General features: G+C 42.5%; 1 protein-coding gene across 1 annotated transcript; it reads left to right on the top strand.

Annotated features, from left to right (window-relative positions):
* The first annotated feature begins 15,294 nt into the window (after window positions 1-15,294).
* LOC136469881 (uncharacterized) lies at window positions 15,295-18,612 on the top strand. The gene is made up of 3 exons (XM_066467905.1): window positions 15,295-17,642; window positions 18,042-18,181; window positions 18,275-18,612. Exons 1-3 carry the CDS (start codon window positions 15,295-15,297, stop codon window positions 18,610-18,612), a joined length of 2,826 nt encoding a protein of 941 aa, XP_066324002.1.
* Window positions 18,613-20,298: the final 1,686 nt, after the last annotated feature.

A 20,298-nucleotide genomic window follows, 5' to 3' on the forward strand; every position in this document is an offset into this window, starting at 1 on the left:
GATGTTGACAGAACAATTAAGTTACTGACTGATTCTTAACAGTAATTATGGAGGCAGTTCATGTCTTGTGCTACGAAACTCGTGGTGTGGCTGTGTATATTGCATTTACTTCATAACGCGGACATGCATATGGTTATGTGTAAAACCATGATACATGAATCATTTAATGCATTCCGCGTTAACCTTCATGGTTTGCATGCATCATTACATATATATGTAAGTACGTAGTAGACGGGCTTGAAATCTGAATTGTCGAGTTGATGACTTGACTCGTCACGGCTGTTGTTGCATTGCCTTGTGCCGGTACCAATGCCAGATCAACATCCCTATAGCCGGTTCGATCCATTGTGAAATTTCCACCGACACTCCAACGCTCACAACTATGACGTGTGTGTATGTATGTGTGTATATATATATATATATATATATATATATATATATATATATATATATATATATATATATATATTGAGATACCGTGTGAGCTACCTTGATGAAACAGGCAAATAATATTTGAACTCTCATGGATTAGGTGTAATTGGACGATGATTTTCAACTGCATATGTGATGACCTGTATATACCCAGTCGTCTAAAGAAAACTAACGTCTAAAAGAAAATCTAAACCATTTAAAGTGTGGTGTGGCTAATGATATATGGTTGTCAACCGCATAAAGCTTAGCTATTTGGGTTACTTATGATGGAATACGTCCATTCGGGTTTATTTAATGGCGTTATTCTTTCAGTAATAGATGATGTTCTTATCAACAGTGAGGCGTTTGTCACTACTATAAAATTGATTTTTGAAAACGGTCATTTTTTTTATTTTCATCGGCACACAAGCCTATGACCAATCATCATAGTTAATCACTATTTACAAAGGTGGTCGGCATGCACAACCTACTACTCAGCAATAACGCTTCCCTACCACTACACCAGACACCCATTTGTGAGTATATATATGCTATCTTTTTATATCAACATTTCATAATTTCTTATTGAATATATTGGTTACGAAATAAACTCAAATGATCACAAGTCTAACAAGCGTAAGCTACTACCGCTTAGCAAGCATAACATGAGGGGATGCAGGCTCAAAAGGCTTCACACGGCTAAACTACGGTAAGCACTTTTAGTTGGTCATATTTTATTATTAATCATAAGTTGCTAAGTTATGCTTAAACTCCCAAATATGAATAATTAGAGATATCAACAATTTTAATCATAGATCTGTAACAATTGAGTCTGTATCATCATAGATTGTTCTATAGTTGGAGGATTTGGTGGCAGTGGATTAGCATTAGGGTCATTCCTTCTGGCATCACGTGAAGCACTTCTCCTAGTAGAAACCATCTGTTTGCAACATTTAGCACAATTATTGGTTGTACTCCATGATCCTGAAGTAGTTCACATGATAAAACAATCAATCTAAAATTTTTTGGACGAGAACTACCGGTAACCGTTCAGAAAGACAGCCATATCTTAAGTTCCAGAAATCATATGAAGGCATTCCTTATTTGGCTAGAAAGCTTATGAAATTCTCTACAACTTTTGTATTGACCACCTTGCCAGACTCTGAGGTTAAGTTACTCAGAAACAGGGCACAATCAAAACTATTCAGACTCCCAGACCGTGCAGAAACTTTAACTTGTAGAGGTCATAACTCCCAATCCATAATAGATATGAAGACGATTCTGGTGGCATATGAAAGATACAGAAGTCTACTTTCATCCATAAAACTTTCATGATTTTTGGGCATCTACCTTTGGAGATATAACCCGATGAACACTGACTGCTCAGAAAACAGTACGCGCAGAGATGAGAAAAACCAACCCAACTATCTAATCATTGGTCCTTATGCCTTATCATATAAACTAAATGAAATTGTGAGCATAACCCACAAAATCATTGCAATCATTACAAAGATCCAAATCAAACATGAACATCAAGACAACCATTCAAACATTAAAGGTTCACAATTCAAGCATTATGACTCAATGACTCTACTCACGTTGCTATCGTTCTTGTTGTATCAAGGGCTCAAAACTCTACAGCTTCACCTTTATGTTGTGCAAGAATGTGGGAAGTGATATCTCTAAAAGCAATTCAAAGCAAGGATGAAGATAGGGACATAATTTATAGCAACAAGGAGGAGATGAACAACAAAGACAAGAATATAGTATAGGAGAAAATAACAAGGTTTATAGACCAAGGATTTCATAGCAAATTCTGAACCTTAAAATGACCATTTTCTAACTAGACTTGCGTCCTACAGTCGACATAGCTCTGATACCATTTTGTAACACCTGGTTTTTAAGACAAAACCAGATACACACCATATGTGTGCCCAGAAATTCAATTCACACATATAGTTACAAATAAAGGGGTAATATCAAAGACAATGCCTTTATTACATAGCACATAAATATTTGTTACAAAAGACATAATCTTACTTTATAGTATATACTATAACTCTATTCTTCTGGCGAAGCCTCCGACACCACAGGAATCGTCAACTGGTTGATCACAAGCCTAACACCACTTGGAAAACTCCACTGAAGAACCTCCATCTGGTACCCATCGGGGATTTTGCCAAAGTATTGAAATAAAACAAGCGTAAGCTACTACCGCTTAACAAGCATAACATGAGGGGATGCAGGCTCGAAAGGCTTGACATGGCTGAACTACGGTAAGCACTTTTAGTTGGTCATATTTTATTATTAATCATAAGTTGCTAAGTTATGCTTAGGCTCCTAAATATGAATAATTAGGGATATCAGCAATTTTAATCATAACCATCCGAGTAACGAACTATTCAATAAGGGTCCAGGCCGCTCGTGTCCGTGAGCACGGCTGATATATCAGTTTTACACTCTGCAGAGGTTGTACACTTTTACCATGAGTCGTGTTGCCCATATGCCCGGGTTAATTACTCCCAAAACACTTCCAAGGTGAGCAGGCAGGGTACACTACGAAGCTTTTCCCCAGTCGTTCTAATAAGGAGCAACCGCTAAGGATTTCATCTCCCAAGTGCTATGGAGTCATCTTCAAAAGTGGCACTAATACACACAGCATAGTATACACCCTGGGGATGAGGCCCATACCTAGCCTGGTATGCCCCTCTTGCCCTTTTGATAAACTGCTACAAACTAGAAAGAGCAAGGTACTGGACTAAGACCAGAGCCATGTGGTCCTCATGGTTGTACTGTAAGTCCTAGGTTGTCACCTAAAGATGAGTCCTTATGGAGAGAAACTAGAGCACCATAAGAAAAGGCCCAATGCTCTAGCCCCCTTGATTCCATGTTGCTAAAAAGCATCTTTTAATACCATGTTGCATATATCTTTAATTGTACTCTTTAATCAATATTAGTTGGAGCAAACTGAGCATACTACCCACATGCAAAACCCATAGGTAAATCAAAGACAGGATAATCAATATCAAGCAAAGTAGACTCCAAGCGGTTCATTAACATATGCATATGAATTGAGTTTGCATTAAAGTGAATAGGTAACAAGGAGCCTCATATTATACTTGCCTTAATTCAATGTATCGCTGCTAGTCTTGATCTTCAAAGAGTTGCTTCAAATCACCCACGTAAAACTCACTGTCTACTCGAGATCAAGCAGCACCACATAGGTATTCATACACACATGCATAGCAAACAAATATAAACTAATTAGAACAATACACAAAATAGTAGAAATAGAAGTTAAAAAGGTTTTAAAACTGTTCTACGCGATGCTACGAGCACACAGACGCGAAGATCACAAAAATCGGAGCTAAAATGAAGAAGTTATGAATTAAACAAAATTTCCTTTAGTAAAATAATAGATTAAATCTAACCTCAAATTTTAAAAAGTTGTAAACATACTTAACAGTAGTATGAACACGTAGATTATAGAATTACGAACCTAACGCAAGTTGAACAGATCAAATCAGAGTTAAAACAGAGATTCTACGCTTAAAACAAGATTCAGGGTAGTTTTGTAGTTTTTAAAATGGACCTATACGTAATTTTGATTATAAACATGAGGTCTAACCTATAAAACTACCTTAGTGGACGGTGGCTCCTATTTCTATAAAATACAGGGCTTAAAATGGAAGAAAAAGGACTCGCTTTGAATTACTTTTGAAAGAGAGTGGATTGCGGGTTGATTAGATAGAAACCGAGGGGTTTCTTGGCAAAAAGGCCCTGCTGACCTGATTGATCGGGTCACCGCTGACGCTGGCGCTGATGTGGTGACATGTGGCGGGGCGTGGCTGGCTGGAGTGTAAGCACCGGCGGTAGACCGGGTGCAGACTGTGCTGGTGGACCTAGTTCACACTGTGTTGGTGGACCGGTTACACAGATCGAAAGGGTACGCGATCTGGAGCGTTGATTTGGAGATGGATGGCTCAGGCGGGTTGTGGTGTTTTCACCAGGCCGGAACCGGGATGGGAGACAGTGGCGCCATGGCTGGCGGCGAGCACTTCGTCGAAACTTCACCGGAAGCGGGTTTCCGAGCTCCAAACTCGACGGGAAAAATACCAGGAGATAGAGCATGGTAAGGCGAGCTCACCTAGGTGATTCTAGATGACGGGGAATGAACGGCGATGACGTACGGCTCGATGGGGCGAGCGGCGGCTACCTGCGAAGATCGGCGGCGGTGTGAGAAACACAGAGACCGGGAGAGAGAGAGGGGAAAAGGGCAACTACAGCTTCATCACCTCAAGCCGAAGGGAGGCGGACGGATTTTGACAACGGCGAGGCAGCAGCTGACGTCAATGGCGGCGGCGGCTCTGGTTTCTCCCTGGCGAGATCCAAAGCGAGCATGCGTGCGGCACGGAGCTAGGACAGAGGCGGACTTGGCATGTAGATGCGAAATGGGGCACTATTTAAGGGCGGGGCGGCGTGGGCAGCACGCCAACTGGCGTAGCAGAGCGGCAGCGGACTCTTGGCTCGGAGCACAGTCCGGTGCGGGCACGTCGTGAGGTAGGGGATGACGAGGACACTGACAAGCGGTGCCAGCCTGGCAGTCACAGCGAGAGAGGGAGAGCACGGGTGGATTTGGCTTGGGCCTGCTCGTGGGAGCTGTTGGAGCGGGCTGTGGTGGAAAGAGGAAGGGAACTGGGCCGCGGTGGAGAGCAGGCCGACGCTGCTGCCGCTGGGCCGAAGCCAAGAGAGAGGAATTCCATTCTCTTTTTATCTCAAGTGTTTTTCAAATCCATTTGAAACAATTTGAAGTTTAGTTTCAAACCACTCAATACAAAAGAGATACTATGCAATAGCATGTATGCACAACCATGTTGCTACCGTATGATGAATTTTAATTTAATGAAAAATATTATTTTCCTATGTTTCATGAGTACCAAAAATTCACAATTCAAGCATTTTAATTCCATTTTTGAAACTGCAAATTTTAGGGTGTTACAATATCACTGCTGGATCTAGTCATAAACCGGTAGTGATATCAAATAGTATCATTGCTGGGTTGACGCATGAACCGATGGTGACATGGGCAGTGTCAATGTTGGCTTAAAACATGACCCGATAGTGGCACTTATGGCACCACAGCTGGATTAATGCATACTCATCAGTGAATTGTTGAGTGCCACTGCCGACCCAATACCACACCCGGCAGCTATTACTATAGTACATCAGAGAATTCTCATTGCCATCACAAGTCTTACAAGATAAGATATGTGAATACATCATAACTCGAAAAACTTAATAGGTAGAGATTAATTCATTACGAACCAAAGTCATTAAAACTCAAAATATATATGGTTGTTGTCCAGCGAGTACTTGAAGCAATGTTCCCCTAATTATTTCTAAAGTGGCATGCTAATTTGTATTTCTTTATTTCTCTGCAGGCCCCTTATATATATTGTCAGGCCCAAAACTAAATATGTTCTTTCAGAAGACGCAAGATTGGTATATATAGGATTGCTTGAAATGACTTAACCTTATAATTAATATGATACATGATAGAGGATGTTTTTTCATGAAAAGGGAAAAGAAAAACGAGATCAATTGATGCAGCTATTTGTACAAAACAAATGAAAACTAAGGGGAAAATCAATACTTCCTTTCATGTTTCATTAGGCCAGTCTAAGTGGAAAGTTTCATAGCGTTATTTTTAAGACCGCTATGTCATGTAGAATGAAATAAAATATGGATGAAACTTCCGCTCTCAATGGAAAGCTTCATCTATGATTTCATAGATATTTAATTTCATGGCTCATAGAGAGTTGGTAATCGTACTAAGGGAATTTTATTGATATGAAACTTCTTCTCTCTTCTTAAAAACATTTTTATGTCATCAAACATGCTTATGTGGCTAGCTGTATGTGGCAGCTTATTAAATACAGATGAAACTCATATGAAACTCTCACCGAGATTGGCCTTACTTATATACATATTCGGTTGTGTGCAATATCTTCTTAAAAGAGGATATCTGTTGTTCATTTATTTTTGATATATATAGAGAGTAGTAGTTCTATATATATATATATATATCTCGTAAATTAACCACTTAGTAAGGAGTTACTATAATATCGTAAATTAATATAGTAATTATCGTAACTCAAAGTGCCTACAGAATACGTTATTTTGTAGCCAGCTACATGGTAGTAGTTCTATATATATATATATATACACACACACAAGTATATGACAATACATACAAATCGAACAAACTAATATCATAAATAAATGTAATAACATTTTTTCCTACCATGCATGTCCTATACTCCTATGTACAGTACAATATTCTTCCGTATAGTATATATAGTAGAACTTGACAGAGACAAGCTGGCATTATATTCTTCAGCTGAGCCAGCTTCTGTACATCCCTCATTTGTAAATGTACGAAATACCAGTAGCTGATGAAAAAGAATTACAGATATATATGTCAGTGTCTCACAAGCTAGCCCACCAACATGCAGATGATGGATGCATGCATAGAATTTTAGGGAGTATATATCATGCATTCTGCTGGTTTATTTGCCTACCTTTTGGGGGCCCTTTTTGGCCTGGAGCTTTACCAGGAGGTTTGTAATACGGCTTCTGTTGGTTCTGCTTGTTCCATGTCCCTGTCGTGGGCGCAGGGCTTGACAGACCATTACCTCCTGCGGGCATGGACGCACAAAGCAAACCAAACGAAATTAAGCAAAGCAAACGCGAGATAATATGAAGTTCTGCTGGGTTAGATGTCTCCCATGCAACGGCGACAATGTTCAGTTCCAAGGGAACGAGATCACCGACGACACTCCGGTCCTATATATCCCGTCGGATAATTTTGGCTCTATCAAGACCGCCGGCCGGTCTACCATTCTAGTTAATTAATCTCAAGGATATACAATGACCTGCGGCTCTGGAACTTTGAGAATTGCAAAAAAAAAAAAAAAGGGGGAAGGGACAAGGAATAGTTCAACTGGAATCTCCAGACAGGGAGAATAATTGTTTTTCCTAGTAACAGAAAATATAATGCTGTCGGCATGCATTATATTGAAGGTAGTACTGACCAGAAGAAGGAGCCTGTTGTTCATGAGCTTTGGGCCTCTGATATTGCGTTGGAGGGGCTGCTTGCGATCCTTTCAGGTCAGGCACCCTAGTCGATGTCCCTGCATTTCCAGCGCCTCAGACGACAATGCAATAGTAAGTGCGTGCATGCATTGAAATTTCCATATAGTAGTGGCTTACCGTTCGACTTGAACATGGTTCCTGTATGTGCTACTTTTCTCGTGGTTGTGATCGATCGATTGTTACGAGGTGGTGGTGGTGCCAATATGTGTTGATACGTGCCCTATATATACAGCAACCTAGCTAGGAATTAATGGTATAATCATGGAAAGTTCAATTGACTAATAAATGATAAATGCTTCTCTGAGGAATTATTTGTACTCTTATTAGCCACGGTATTTTATGAATGGAGTAATTTGCTATACATTCTGCTGGGTCTCAAGTTCCAGCTAGTCTTAATAAGTTCAGGTAATGTTTATAGGAAGGACTTTCTACGTAACCCGTATTGAACCTAGAGAGTTAATGCATTGCGGACCCAGTATTTTGATCTGATATTTTTAAGCAAGGCGAGACAACAGGAGATGTACCTGCAATTTCTGAACCAATGTTAAAAACTCAATATTAAGAAATAAGAATGTTGGTGTTTTTTTTCTGCAAATGATTCATCTTGTGGGTTTAGTTAATAGCAAAGGCTCGGTTTGGTTGGTAGAGTGTCTTCGAGTTCCATTGAGGAGACCATCCACCTGGCCGTAAACACGCTTCAGAAAATAAAGAAACTATGTGGCAAAAGTAATTTCCCCATGCTATGTCAGAGTTTTGTTAAATATTTTTTTGCAATTATTTTTGAAAAATAAACAATTGATAATTGATCAATTGGAATAAAAATATGTAAAATTAAAAAAAGTCAAATATTTTTTTTCGAATTTCCGTCACCCCAACTAACAATTGCTCAGATGGTACACGCTCCGATCCTCTCCGTGAAGTTTGAATCCCATGGCAGCCCCACGATAGGATGTTTTCTTGATTTAACTATGGTGGGAGGTCACTAGGAAGCCCAAAAATTAAGTTTCATATATTTTTATGGAAACTTAGCTAATTTCTGCAGGTTTTCAAGAGTGGGTATGAAGTATGTTTCACGGTTCTCCCATGATGAATCACGGAGATATATACTGTTTTTTGGGCATGGATATAGACCAATGGAAAAAATTGACCTCATCATTGACATAGAGTAGTATGTAGAAAATGGGAATTATGATCTGCAGGACATAACCATTTTGTAGTAGTGTGCATGTTTTGGAAGCTTTGAAAAAAAAAATTGATGCAAGACTTTAGCTTGGACTTTCCTATGCCATTTCCTGTAAATTAACCCCAAGTCTTTTATTTCAGTAGTGATCCATGTTTCACGACAAAAGTAGCCATAAATTGAATCCTGATATTTTTCAGTAAAAATGACATGCATTCTATAAATTTGCAACATGCAAGAAACAGAAAAATAGCATGTGTAGAAACACATAGTCTCAAGATTTTCCATGGTTCATGATTAATCGAGAAGATCTCGTTCAGTTTAGTTCTAGAGATTAGCATAATGCAAGATGCTGCTTTCAGTTAAATAGGCTTCAAAATATATACACAGAGGGAGATCTGCCATATTTACTACTGCTCTAATATTCAATCTATTCTAATTAAATTACTTGAGACATCTTGATGTCATTACTGAAAGAGTTCAGTACTTTCAGTGTAGTTTGAGATTCATTCCTAGTCAAAATTCAACTATTTTTACAATACAAGTGTGCTGTGTTTGTTTGCTTTTTTTTATGAGTGAAATAATGTTAGTCCACTCAAGAGACCAGACTAATCCTTTTTGTTGTTCTTGTTGCCGTCCTTCCTGAGTATTACATTTTTCAGGAAATCCTGCAAGAGTGCTTCCTGAGTATTACATTATGCTGTTATCTCTAATACAATTTGAGAAATCGAAAATCACATGCAAGTTCTACGCAATTAACAACCCTTTTCCTCAAACCTTCACGTAGTGTAAACAGTCTTGAATTTATTAATTGGTGTTCCACATGCTGGTGGTATCAGTTGCATCTTTTGTTACCTTAAAATAAATTAATAATATTTTGTTTCTGAAAACCAAAAAACACAGAGAAAAACTTTCTAGTCTGGACCACACAAGAAATTGAAGAAATGATATTTGCACTGATATAAACATGTGTTCTCCCTTCGTGGTTCATTTAAAATTAGCAAAAGCTTCTCTGGTCGACATTTGTAGTTTGTTGTACTTGCAACAGGTCAATATGTTAATTAATGTTTATAAATTTTCTATAGGACAACATGGTCTTAGGACTCTGTCAGTTGGTGCAGTATGCGCATGTACATTTCCCTCTCACCTCCCAAGTTCAAGTCAAATTTAATGCCTTGATGTTCAAGTTGTTAGCGCGTAAAATTCAGGCATTATATTCATTGGTAATTAGTCAGAAGATGAAGAGAACACAGTAGGTAGAATCAGATTGATTGAATTTCTCGACTGTGGACGGTCCTATAGCTAGCTTGCAGCAGTCATTGCCAAACTTCCGTCCAACTACGAGACAAGAATGGCTTGCGTGCAGTTATATTAGTTCCGCTGTTACCTTGACCGTACCAGGAGTTTAAATGAAAATATTAGATGATACATTTATTACGTCTGTGAATGATTCTATATATGTTTGTTCAGTTTATTCTAGGTACCATATTATAGAAACATGATAGGTGAGAACATTTGCAGCAACTCTGTCTTCTGTAAACTCTACCCTAAAACCATAGCATATACATGGTTGCTAATCACTATACTTCTTGCAATGCTACTGGATCCCGACTGCCAGCGCCGCAGCGCTGGCATGCAGGTCCCGGCTGCTAGCCACTGCGCGCGATGTGGGAGTGGGCCACGCGGCTGCTCTACAGCTGCACGGGGCTGGGCCGGTTTCTGCCCTTGAACATATCCTCGATTATGATATATATGATGATGACCATTAACAATATAAGCATGAGTTGATGCAACATATCTGCTATTATCATGAGTAGCAACACCGGCATGAGAATTCATAGGACTTGCAAAATAATTACTAGAATCATATGATATATTTGCAAGCTGTACCTTAGGGTAGTTGTAATAATATTGTGATGCAACACCTTGGTACTCTATAATATAGAATTTGACCACCTTGCTAAATTTTTTCAATGACAAGAGGAACATGTTGCAAAACCGCAAGCAAGATCTCAAGGGGTCAAAACTAGATACGATCAGCCTTTTGGGCCAGATGCAATAGTAATGGCGAGTACAAGATAGATCAATCAAGGATATGGCTAGCGCAAAGAAATTCACCAAAAAGTGTGTTGATGCAAAGATCAGTCACACACCAGCTATGACTAGATCGCCAGGGTCGCCAAAGACCAAGCGCAATGAATAACTATCATGCTTTCACGGTGAAGAGCGGTGTCGGTGTTTTGGACCGGGGGGTCCTCAACCAACGAGTGAAAATGTACTGCGTGCCCCTAATCCCGGATGGTGAGGCAAAGAGACACAAGGTTTATACTGGTTCAGGCAATAGGTGCCCTACGTCCAGTCTAAGAGAGCGATCTTGTATTCCTTGCACCGAGGTGCTTGTAGTAGGGGTTTACAAGCTGGGCGAGAGAGGGAGCTAGTCCTAGGTCTCTGCGTGGAGCGGCGTGGGTTGCTTGAGATGTTGATCTCTTGTAGTGAAGGAGCGTGCGTATTACAGAGTGCTGTGTGTGGTCCTTCTCGAACGGGGTGTTTGTGAATTGCGGGTCGTGTGTTCCCATGCCTAGAAGCGGCCCCGGTCACTCTCTTTTATAGTCGAAGGGAAGTACAGGGGCGATACATGGAGTAGCGTTCTTCGGCAGGGACGGCATGTTCGAGCCCTGCAGCTTGTAACTGTGGCGGCGTGGTCGGTGGAGCGGTCTTGTCCTCGGTGCACTGGAGCGACGCGCCGGTCACGCCCAATCCTGTGCGACGTGGGGGCTCCTGTGATGGCTTGACGCAGGGCATGGCACAGACTGTGGACGACGTGTCGGTCGCTGTATGTCGACAGCGTAGAGTGCCGAGGCCCCGTTGGTGCAGAGGCTGAACCTAGGGGGCTCGGTGCTCGCGAGTCCCGAGGCTACGGGGTGCGGAGGTGGGTAGCCGAGGCTCGGAAGGAGCAGTTGGTCTTTCATGCTGATTCCGAGGCTACAGGGACCCGGACATGACCCTCCACGCCACGCTATCCTTGGAGCAGGGGTTAGGCAGCATAGTGCAGCACAGGTGCCAGCTGTAGGCACAATGTCGAGTACAGCGGCCGGTAACCCCCGCCCCGTCCTGTCCCTGACTGCATGGCGTCGATGTGACTCCCGTCCCGTCGGCCACTCTGCTGTACTGCGCCAACGTGCGACTGACGTTGCGGGAGTGGTTGGACGCGTTAGTTGGACGTGATGTCCTGTCAGAGAAGTCGGTCAAGGTGGAGGCGACGGGGTTGTTGTCGAGCCGGCCTCGAGCGAGGCGGAGAATTGGTGCTTCGTCCGAGGCCTTACGGGCGGGGCCTCGGGTGAGGCGGAGAATCGGTACCTCGTCCGAGGCCTTGCGGTTTGGGGCCTCGGGCGAGGGGGCCTCGGTCGAGGTAGAGAGTTGTTACCTTGTTCGAGGCCTTGCGGCGAGGGGGCCTCGGGCAAATCGGAGAATCGGTCAAGGCCCGTGGTTGTTTCTTGGCTTCGATATTTATAAGGTCTAAGCAATTTTTTTGGTTCTTGCTTAGGGTACCCCCTTTTTATGGTATCCGACAGTAGCCCCCGCGCCTCGGGGGGAGTGCGAGCACTCTTCCTGAGGTTTTGATGAAACTTGGCTCGCAGCAGCTTCCGTCGGGATTGTATTTTGTGCTTGAGGCCTTGGTGGGTGCGCGTGAGCGCACCCGCCGGGTGTAGCTCCCGAGGCCCTAGAGGAGTGGATTTTATTCCTCCAGGGGCTTTTTCCCTATTGAGTGAGGGGTCTTATCGCGTTCGTCGAGCCCCTGAGTGCGAGTTCGGGTCGCTGGGCCTCGGCTTGGCTGTAGGAAGGGCCCCCGAGCCTCTGCTCGGAGCAAGAGGGCGATTGGAAGTTTCCCTGTCTTTTTTGTGCGGCCCTCGCGTATCCTTTTCGTTCGGAAGGTGGTGTGGAGTTTGCCAGGCTACCCTCGGTGGGCGCGAGCTGTGACACCTCCGGTGAGCTGTTATCGGGTAAGTCCAAGTGGAGGCCCGTGCCCCATTCGATAGGGGTCGGCTGGTGGTCTAGAGACGTACTCCAAAAGTACAAGAGGGCTTCTCTAGTGGGTCCTAGGGCCATTCGATTGGCCCTGGGGGCTCGATGCCTCCCTATGGTGGGATCCCATTCAGAGACCTCCCTGCCGGTCTCGGACACGACTTAGGGCATCCCAAGCAATTGCTTGCTTGGGCCTCGGCCATGTACAGGCTCGCCCATAGTCATCCCTGACTCTGTTTGTCCTGGGGCGGCTGTCGAAACCTTCAGGGGCCTAGCCATCGAACCCCTGGACCGTAGCGGGCTCGGTGCCCTTCATCGCGTTTGCCGAGCCCCCGAGTGCGAGTTCGGGTTTCTTGGCTTTGGCTTGTTTGCAGGAAGAGCCCCCGAGCCTCTACACGGAGCAAGATGGTGATCAGGAGTTTCCCTGTCTTTTTTGTGTGGCCCTCGCGCATCCTTTTCATTCGGAAGGAGGGATTGTTTGCCGAGCCCCCGAGTGCGATTTTTAGGGTTGCTGGGTCTTGGCTTGGTTGCAGGGAGAGCTCCTGAGCCTATGCGTGGAGCAAGAGGGCGATCAGGAGTTTCCCTATCTTTTTTGTGCGGCCCTCGTGCATCCTTTTCATTTGGAAGGAGGGGTGGAGTATTAATGAGGACATTCCTAGCATTCACTCATCTTCAAATGAAACTCTACTTGATAAAGCTGGTCCAATTACAAGAAGTAGAGCTAAACAATTGGAGAAGGAAATTCATTCTCAGGTGAACGCTAACCTTATGTTTAATAATCAGTTTATGTTGAATGAGCCTATGCTTTTGAGTTCTTGTTCCAATGTCCTTAGGAATGATGGGGTGTATGAACCAGCATGGGATGAAGATGGATTCAAGCCTCTGGACATTTGAACCAAGAAGCCTATGGTGTGCAAGAATAAAATGGTGGTTCATCACCTTTACATGGAAATGCAACCAGAAGCTAGATGACTGATACATGGTACGGATTCCAAGCATCACCGCAGATAGAATACAAGGAGTTAGACGGTGTTCTATATGTGGATGGAAGCGTCTTCAAGTCTACTTTCCAGCCCATCAAACGGCTCATTATTTGGACTTCCCAATAAAGAGTTATGCTCATTTTAGTAACTGCTATCAGAAGCTGAAAGACGCGCGAACCAGCCACGAAATCCACTGGTGCATGCGCATGCTGCCATTTACTCCAAGCTGAACGTCCCTATCCCTATATATATCTTGTACTAGACAATGAAAGGTCAGACCTTGATTAGCTGAATTCAGAATACACAAACTCGTGGAGTTTTGTTTATGCGTGAGTCTTGAGAGGCTTGCAAACTTGTTCTTTCGATTCCTGAGGGAGTTGTAGAACGCCGAACTGTGGTTCACCCAGTTCGTGCCTTCACGTCTATAGGGCGTGATTGTGTGGGCTGTTTCGTCGGTACATGGAAGGGTGATTGTCTCGGTAGTTCGTCGCGTGGACAGCCTCGCGGTGCACTGCCTCTTCACCAGGTCACGCAGCGACAAGTTATCAAGTTCGCGGATCCTACGAGAAGATCGGGCCACAAAACTTGCTACACGCGTTGCATAGGCTTGTGCACATCATCTGGTACCAGAGCCTCCGTTTACTCATTAGGATTGTTCTTGTTTTTGGTAGGATAGAGTTTATATACCTACTGTCCACTAATAGCCAAAAAAAGAAAACCTACAGCCCAAATTCATACGTGCTACTGATTTTGTAGTTTGCTTTATCGAGTTTTAATCCTTTAAGATTTGTCTAGTTGCTGAATTTTTCTTTTCCACATCATTCTAGTTGTTATCATTGTTCTAATCATCAAATCGCTTGCTGCATGTACCCACCCATCCCACCCTTGTTCTGATCGTCATTGCTTGCTGCATATATATAAATAAAAAAAAACCCACCCGTTCCACCCTTGTTTTCTACCCGCCACAAATTTCCCACCCGAGTTTCTTGTTTTTGTGCTGCGCCGTCCATCTTAGTTGATCCTTATGTGCCCCTTTAGTTGAAAGTTGTGCTGCGTTTCTCACAAAGGTTAAAAGAAAAGATGTATATGGGTCAAAAGAAGGACTGAAAACAACGAGTTCTTGTTTAGAAAAAAAAGGAAAGAAAAGAAATAAAAGAGAATTGTGTTCAGCACACCACAAAGGGGTTTGGGCAGCAACAAGTTTCGGTTGGTGCAATTGGTGTTCATCTATCCACTCCTACATCTTGTTCCTTTCTTTGAGCATCTTTTCCTTTATATTCAGCAACTTAGACTTGAGTTCTTGGATTATTATTCGGTTTTGCATTACTACATTTCAGCGCATTCCATTTACATATTACCCCACCAAGCTCCACTTAAAAGCACCGTGAGCTATTGCACCGTAGTCTCTTCACTCTTCCACTACAGATTGCAGCCCCGGTTCTTGCCCTTTCCAGGAAGAGAAAGAACTTGTTCAGCAAGTGGTGAGGGAGTGATTCCACATATATTCCACATATATATTGTCCTTTTTTCCCCTCTACTAATATGGCAGGACGTGGAGATGGTGCCGCTGTTTCGGTGGAGGAATTCCAGGAGCTGCGTACACAAATGAATGATTTGATGCAACAACTACAAACTCTTCAATTGAACATGCCTCATAGAGAACCACCACCAAATGAGGATGATGACAATGAGGATAACGAGGCACCACGTCGTGCCGCTGGTCATGGACATGGACGTGGTGGGTTTGGCCATGGTTTTGGTCGTGCTCGACGCGTTCTAGTTGGAGGTAGAGATTATGATGGTGATGATGATATGTTGTCCGACATGGATGATCATCGACATGGTGGTGGCCATCATGGTTATCGTGACTACCATCGTCGTCATAATGATGATGGTTTAAGAAACGTGAAAGTGTCTATTCCCCCTTTCAGCGGACAGGAGAATGCTGATGCTTATTTTGAATGGGAGACCAAGGTGGAACAAATATTTGATTTGTATGAATACTCTGCTGAAAAGAAGGCAAAGCTTGCAGCCATTGAGTTTAAAGGCTATGCCATAACTTGGTGGAATCAGGTCCGTACTGAATATCAGAGAGTTGGGCATGTTCGTATAACTTGGGAAGACATGAAGAGAGAAATGCGACGTCGTTTTGTTCCAGCATATTACTCTCGTGATCTACATTTGAAGCTGAAACGTCTTGTGCAAGGTACTCGTACTGTTGATGAATATTTTCAAGAATTGGAAATGTGTGTACTTCATACAGGGATAACTGAAGATGAGGAATCCACAATGGCTCGGTTTCTAGTTGGCCTCAATAAACCCATTGCTGATAAAGTGGATATGACAACCTACACATGTCTCACCGAGTTGGTTCATTTTGCAAAGAGGGCTGAAAGGCAAATTGCTACGTCTTACAAATACAATGCTTCATGGCGTCATTCCCAACAGCAAGGGGATGTCACGCATCAATTCCAACAGCAAGGAGCTGCAACGCCCAAATCTTCATCTCGTGGAGCAAATAGATATCTTCCAACTTCTTCCAAACAATTGGATGTGAAAGGTAAAGCTGTGAGTTCAAGTCAGCCCACTTCTTCTACTGCAGCCACCCAACGCAAGACAAGCAAGATTGAGTGTTTTAAGTGTGGTGGTCATGGGCATAAGCAAGCTGAATGTCCCAATCGTCGTACTATTATTGCACTTGCTGATGGTTCTTATGATTCCCAAAGTGAAGAGGAGGACGAGTTTAACAATGTATTTGCAGATCTTAATCTTGACACTTGTGAGTATTCAGCAGAGGATGGTACATTTGAGCTAGGTCTAAATTGTTTAGCCATTCAACCTATTCCAACTTTTGCTCACAATGACCTATTACAAGATGTTGTTTCTCCATCTTTCAACGAGATTACTAGTGATGATTTTGATGAGTTGCTTGCTGATTTTCCTAATTTGACGCGTTCTATAATGAACACACCATCTCCTTCTTTGGTGGTGAGGCGAGTTCTTTCCACTCAATTTGTTGCTGCTGAACAAGGACAACGCCATAATTTGTTTCAATCCAGATGCAAAGTGAAAGGACAAGTGTGCCGTTTCATCATAGATGGTGGGAGCTGCAATAATATTGTTAGTGCTTTGCTTGTTGAGAAGCTTGGCTTGCAGCCACGTCGCCATCCACATCCATACCATATGCAATGGTTGAATAATTCTGGGACAGTTAAGGTTTCAGCCATGATTCGTTTGTCATTTTCCATTGGTGATTATCATGGAGAGGTGGATTGTGATATTGTCCCCATGCAAGCATGCCATTTGCTGCTTGGTCGGCCCTGGCAATTTGATGTGGACTCGGTGCATTTTGGACGGTCTAACAAACACACTTTCATTCACAATGACAAGAAGGTGGTTCTTATTCCATTATCTCCAGAGGAGATACATGCTTCAGATATGGCTCGCAAGAAAAGAGAGGAATCTGACAAAAGAAAATTGAGTGAGATCCCCAACACAAGTAAGGGAGAGAGTTCTAACCCATCCAGCCACATAAAGACTCATGCCAATCCTAAACAGCCACGCCACACTGAGTGTCTCTTTGTGAGCAAGAGTGATATGAGAGAAGCGAGAAACACCACAGCCCCATTCTTTGTGCTCTTGCACAAGGAGGTCTTACTTTCAACTAACGATTTACCTTCATCGCTGCCTAGTGTTGTTCTTGATCTCTTACAGGACTTCGAAGATGTTTTTCCCGATGAGATACCAGCTGGACTTCCTCCACTCCGTGGAATTGAGCATCAAATTGATTTGGTACCAGGTGTTTCTCTTCCAAATCGTCCAGCCTACCGCACCAATCCCACAGAGACAAAGGAAATTCAGCGACAGGTAAAAGAGCTTTTGGACAAAGGGTATGTTCGTGAATCCTTATCACCATGTGCTGTTCCCGTTCTTTTAGTTCCAAAGAAAGATGGCTCTTGGCGCATGTGTGTTGATTGTCGTGCTATCAATGCTATAACTGTTCGATATCGCCATCCCATTCCATGACTTGATGACATGTTAGATGAATTGAGTGGTTCCATCATTTTCACCAAGATTGATTTGCGTAGTGGCTATCATCAAATCCGCATGAAACTTGGTGATGAATGGAAAACATCGTTTAAAACTAAAATTGGTCTCTATGAATGGCTTGTGATGCCATTTGGCTTGATAAATGCTCCTTCAACTTTTATGCGCTTAATGAACCATGTTTTACGAGCTTTCATTGGCAAGTTTGTAGTTGTTTATTTTGATGATATTCTGATCTATAGCAAATCATTTGATGAACATCTTGATCATATCCGTCAAGTACTTGCTGTTTTGAGGGAAGAGAAATTGTATGGCAACATTGCTAAGTGCACCTTTTGCACAGACCGTGTTGTTTTCCTTGGCTTTGTTGTTTCCGCAGATGGTATTCAGGTTGATGAAGAAAAGGTTAAAGCAATAAAGGATTGGCCTACACCTACAAATGTGAGTCAAGTTTGAAGTTTTCATGGTCTTGCAGGTTTTTACAGGCGTTTTGTTAAAGATTTCAGCACCATCGCTGCACCCCTCAACAATTTGACAAAGAAGGATGTTCCATTCAAGTGGGGTAATGAACAAGACCAAGCCTTCAATGAGCTGAAAACAAAGCTTTGTGAAGCACCGCTGCTACAACTTCCTGATTTTGGTAAGACATTTGAGATCGAATGTGATGCAAGTGGTATTGGCATAGGAGGTGTACTACTTCAAGAAGGTAAACCTGTTGCCTACTTTTCTGAAAAGTTGAATGGTCCACATCTGAATTATTCTGTCTATGATAAAGAGCTTTATGCCTTAGTTCGAGTTTTGGAAGTTTGGTAACATTATTTGTTACCTAAAGAATTTGTCATCCATTCTGATCATGAAGCTTTGAAATATCTAAAAAGTCAAGGCAAACTGAACCGTAGACATGCTAAATGGATTGCGTTCATTGAAACATTTCCCTATGTTGTAAAACATAAGCGTGGAAAAGATAACATTGTTGCCGATGCCTTATCACGGAGATGTGGTTTGGTTACACAATTAGATACAAAAGTGCTTGGTTTGGAATCCATTAAAACACTCTATGCAGCTGATTCTGATTTTAAAAAACCTTTCTCTCATTGCATTGCTGGAAAAGGCTGGGACAAGTATTATGTGCATGATGGTTTTTTATTTCGCACTAACAAACTATGCATTCCAACCTGCTCGATTCGTCAAGTTCTTTTGCAGGAAGCACATGCTGGTGGCTTAGCTGGTCATTTTGGCATCAAAAAGACATTGGACATGCTCTCCAATCATTTCTTTTGGCCACATATGCGACGTGATGTCCAGCGACATGTTGCACGCTGCATAATCTGCTTGAAAGCTAAGTCCCGCCTTAATCCCCATGGTCTTTATACTCCATTACCAGTTCTGAATGTACCTTGGGAAGATATATCCATGGATTTTATTTTGGGGTTACCTCGGTCTCAGAGGGGGAGGGATTCTATCTTTGTTGTTGTTGACCGATTCTCTAAAATGGCACATTTTATTCCATGTCATAAGAACGACGATGCTTCACACGTTGCTGATTTGTTTTTCAGGGAGATCGTTCGTTTACATGGAGTACCAAGGACTATTGTTTTAGATCGGGATACAAAATTTCTAAGCTATTTTTGGAAGACGTTATGGGCTAAACTTGGTACAAAGTTGTTATTTTCCACCACTTGTCATCCGCAAACCAATGGGCAAACTAAAGTTGTCAACCGTACCTTGTCCACCATGTTGCGTGCTGTGTTGAAAAAGAATTTGAAGCAGTGGGAAGACTGCCTTCCACATGTTGAATTTGCTTATAACAGGGCAGTCCATTCCACAACAAACTTTTGTCCATTTGAAATTGTTTATGGGTTTAAACCGCATACTCCCATGGATCTTTTGCCTTTACCATTACAGGAACAAGTTAACTTGGATGTAGCAAAGAGATCAGATTTTCTCAAGAAGCTACATGATGAGACAAGAAGGAATATCGAGAAGAAATCCGCACAATATGCAAAGCAAGCGAACAAAGGTAAGAAGAAGGTTACATTCCAGCCTGGAGACCTCGTGTGGTTGCATCTACGCAAGGATCGATTTCCCCAACAGCGCAAGAGTAAGTTATCTCCTAGGGGTGATGGTCCGTTCAAGGTTTTACACAAGATAAATGATAATGCTTACAAAATTGAGCTGCCACCTGAATATTCCAATGTGAGTACAACATCCAATGTCAAAGACTTGCTTCCATTTGTTGGTGAGCCTAAGTCGAGGACGACTCCTTCTCAAGAGGGGGAGGCTAATGAGGACATTCCTAGCATTCACTCATCTTCAAATGAAACTCCACTTGATAAAGCTGGTCCAATTACAAGAAGTAGAGCTAAACAATTGGAGAAGGAAATTCATTCTCAGGTGAACGCTAACCTTATGTTTAATAATCAGTTTATGTTGAATGAGCCTATGCTTTTGAGTTCTTGTTCCAATGTCCTTAGGAATGATGGAGTGTATAAACCAGCA

The sequence above is a fragment of the Miscanthus floridulus genome, chromosome 8, assembly GCF_019320115.1.
Source record: "Miscanthus floridulus cultivar M001 chromosome 8, ASM1932011v1, whole genome shotgun sequence".
NCBI classification, from domain to species: Eukaryota; Viridiplantae; Streptophyta; class Magnoliopsida; order Poales; family Poaceae; genus Miscanthus; species Miscanthus floridulus.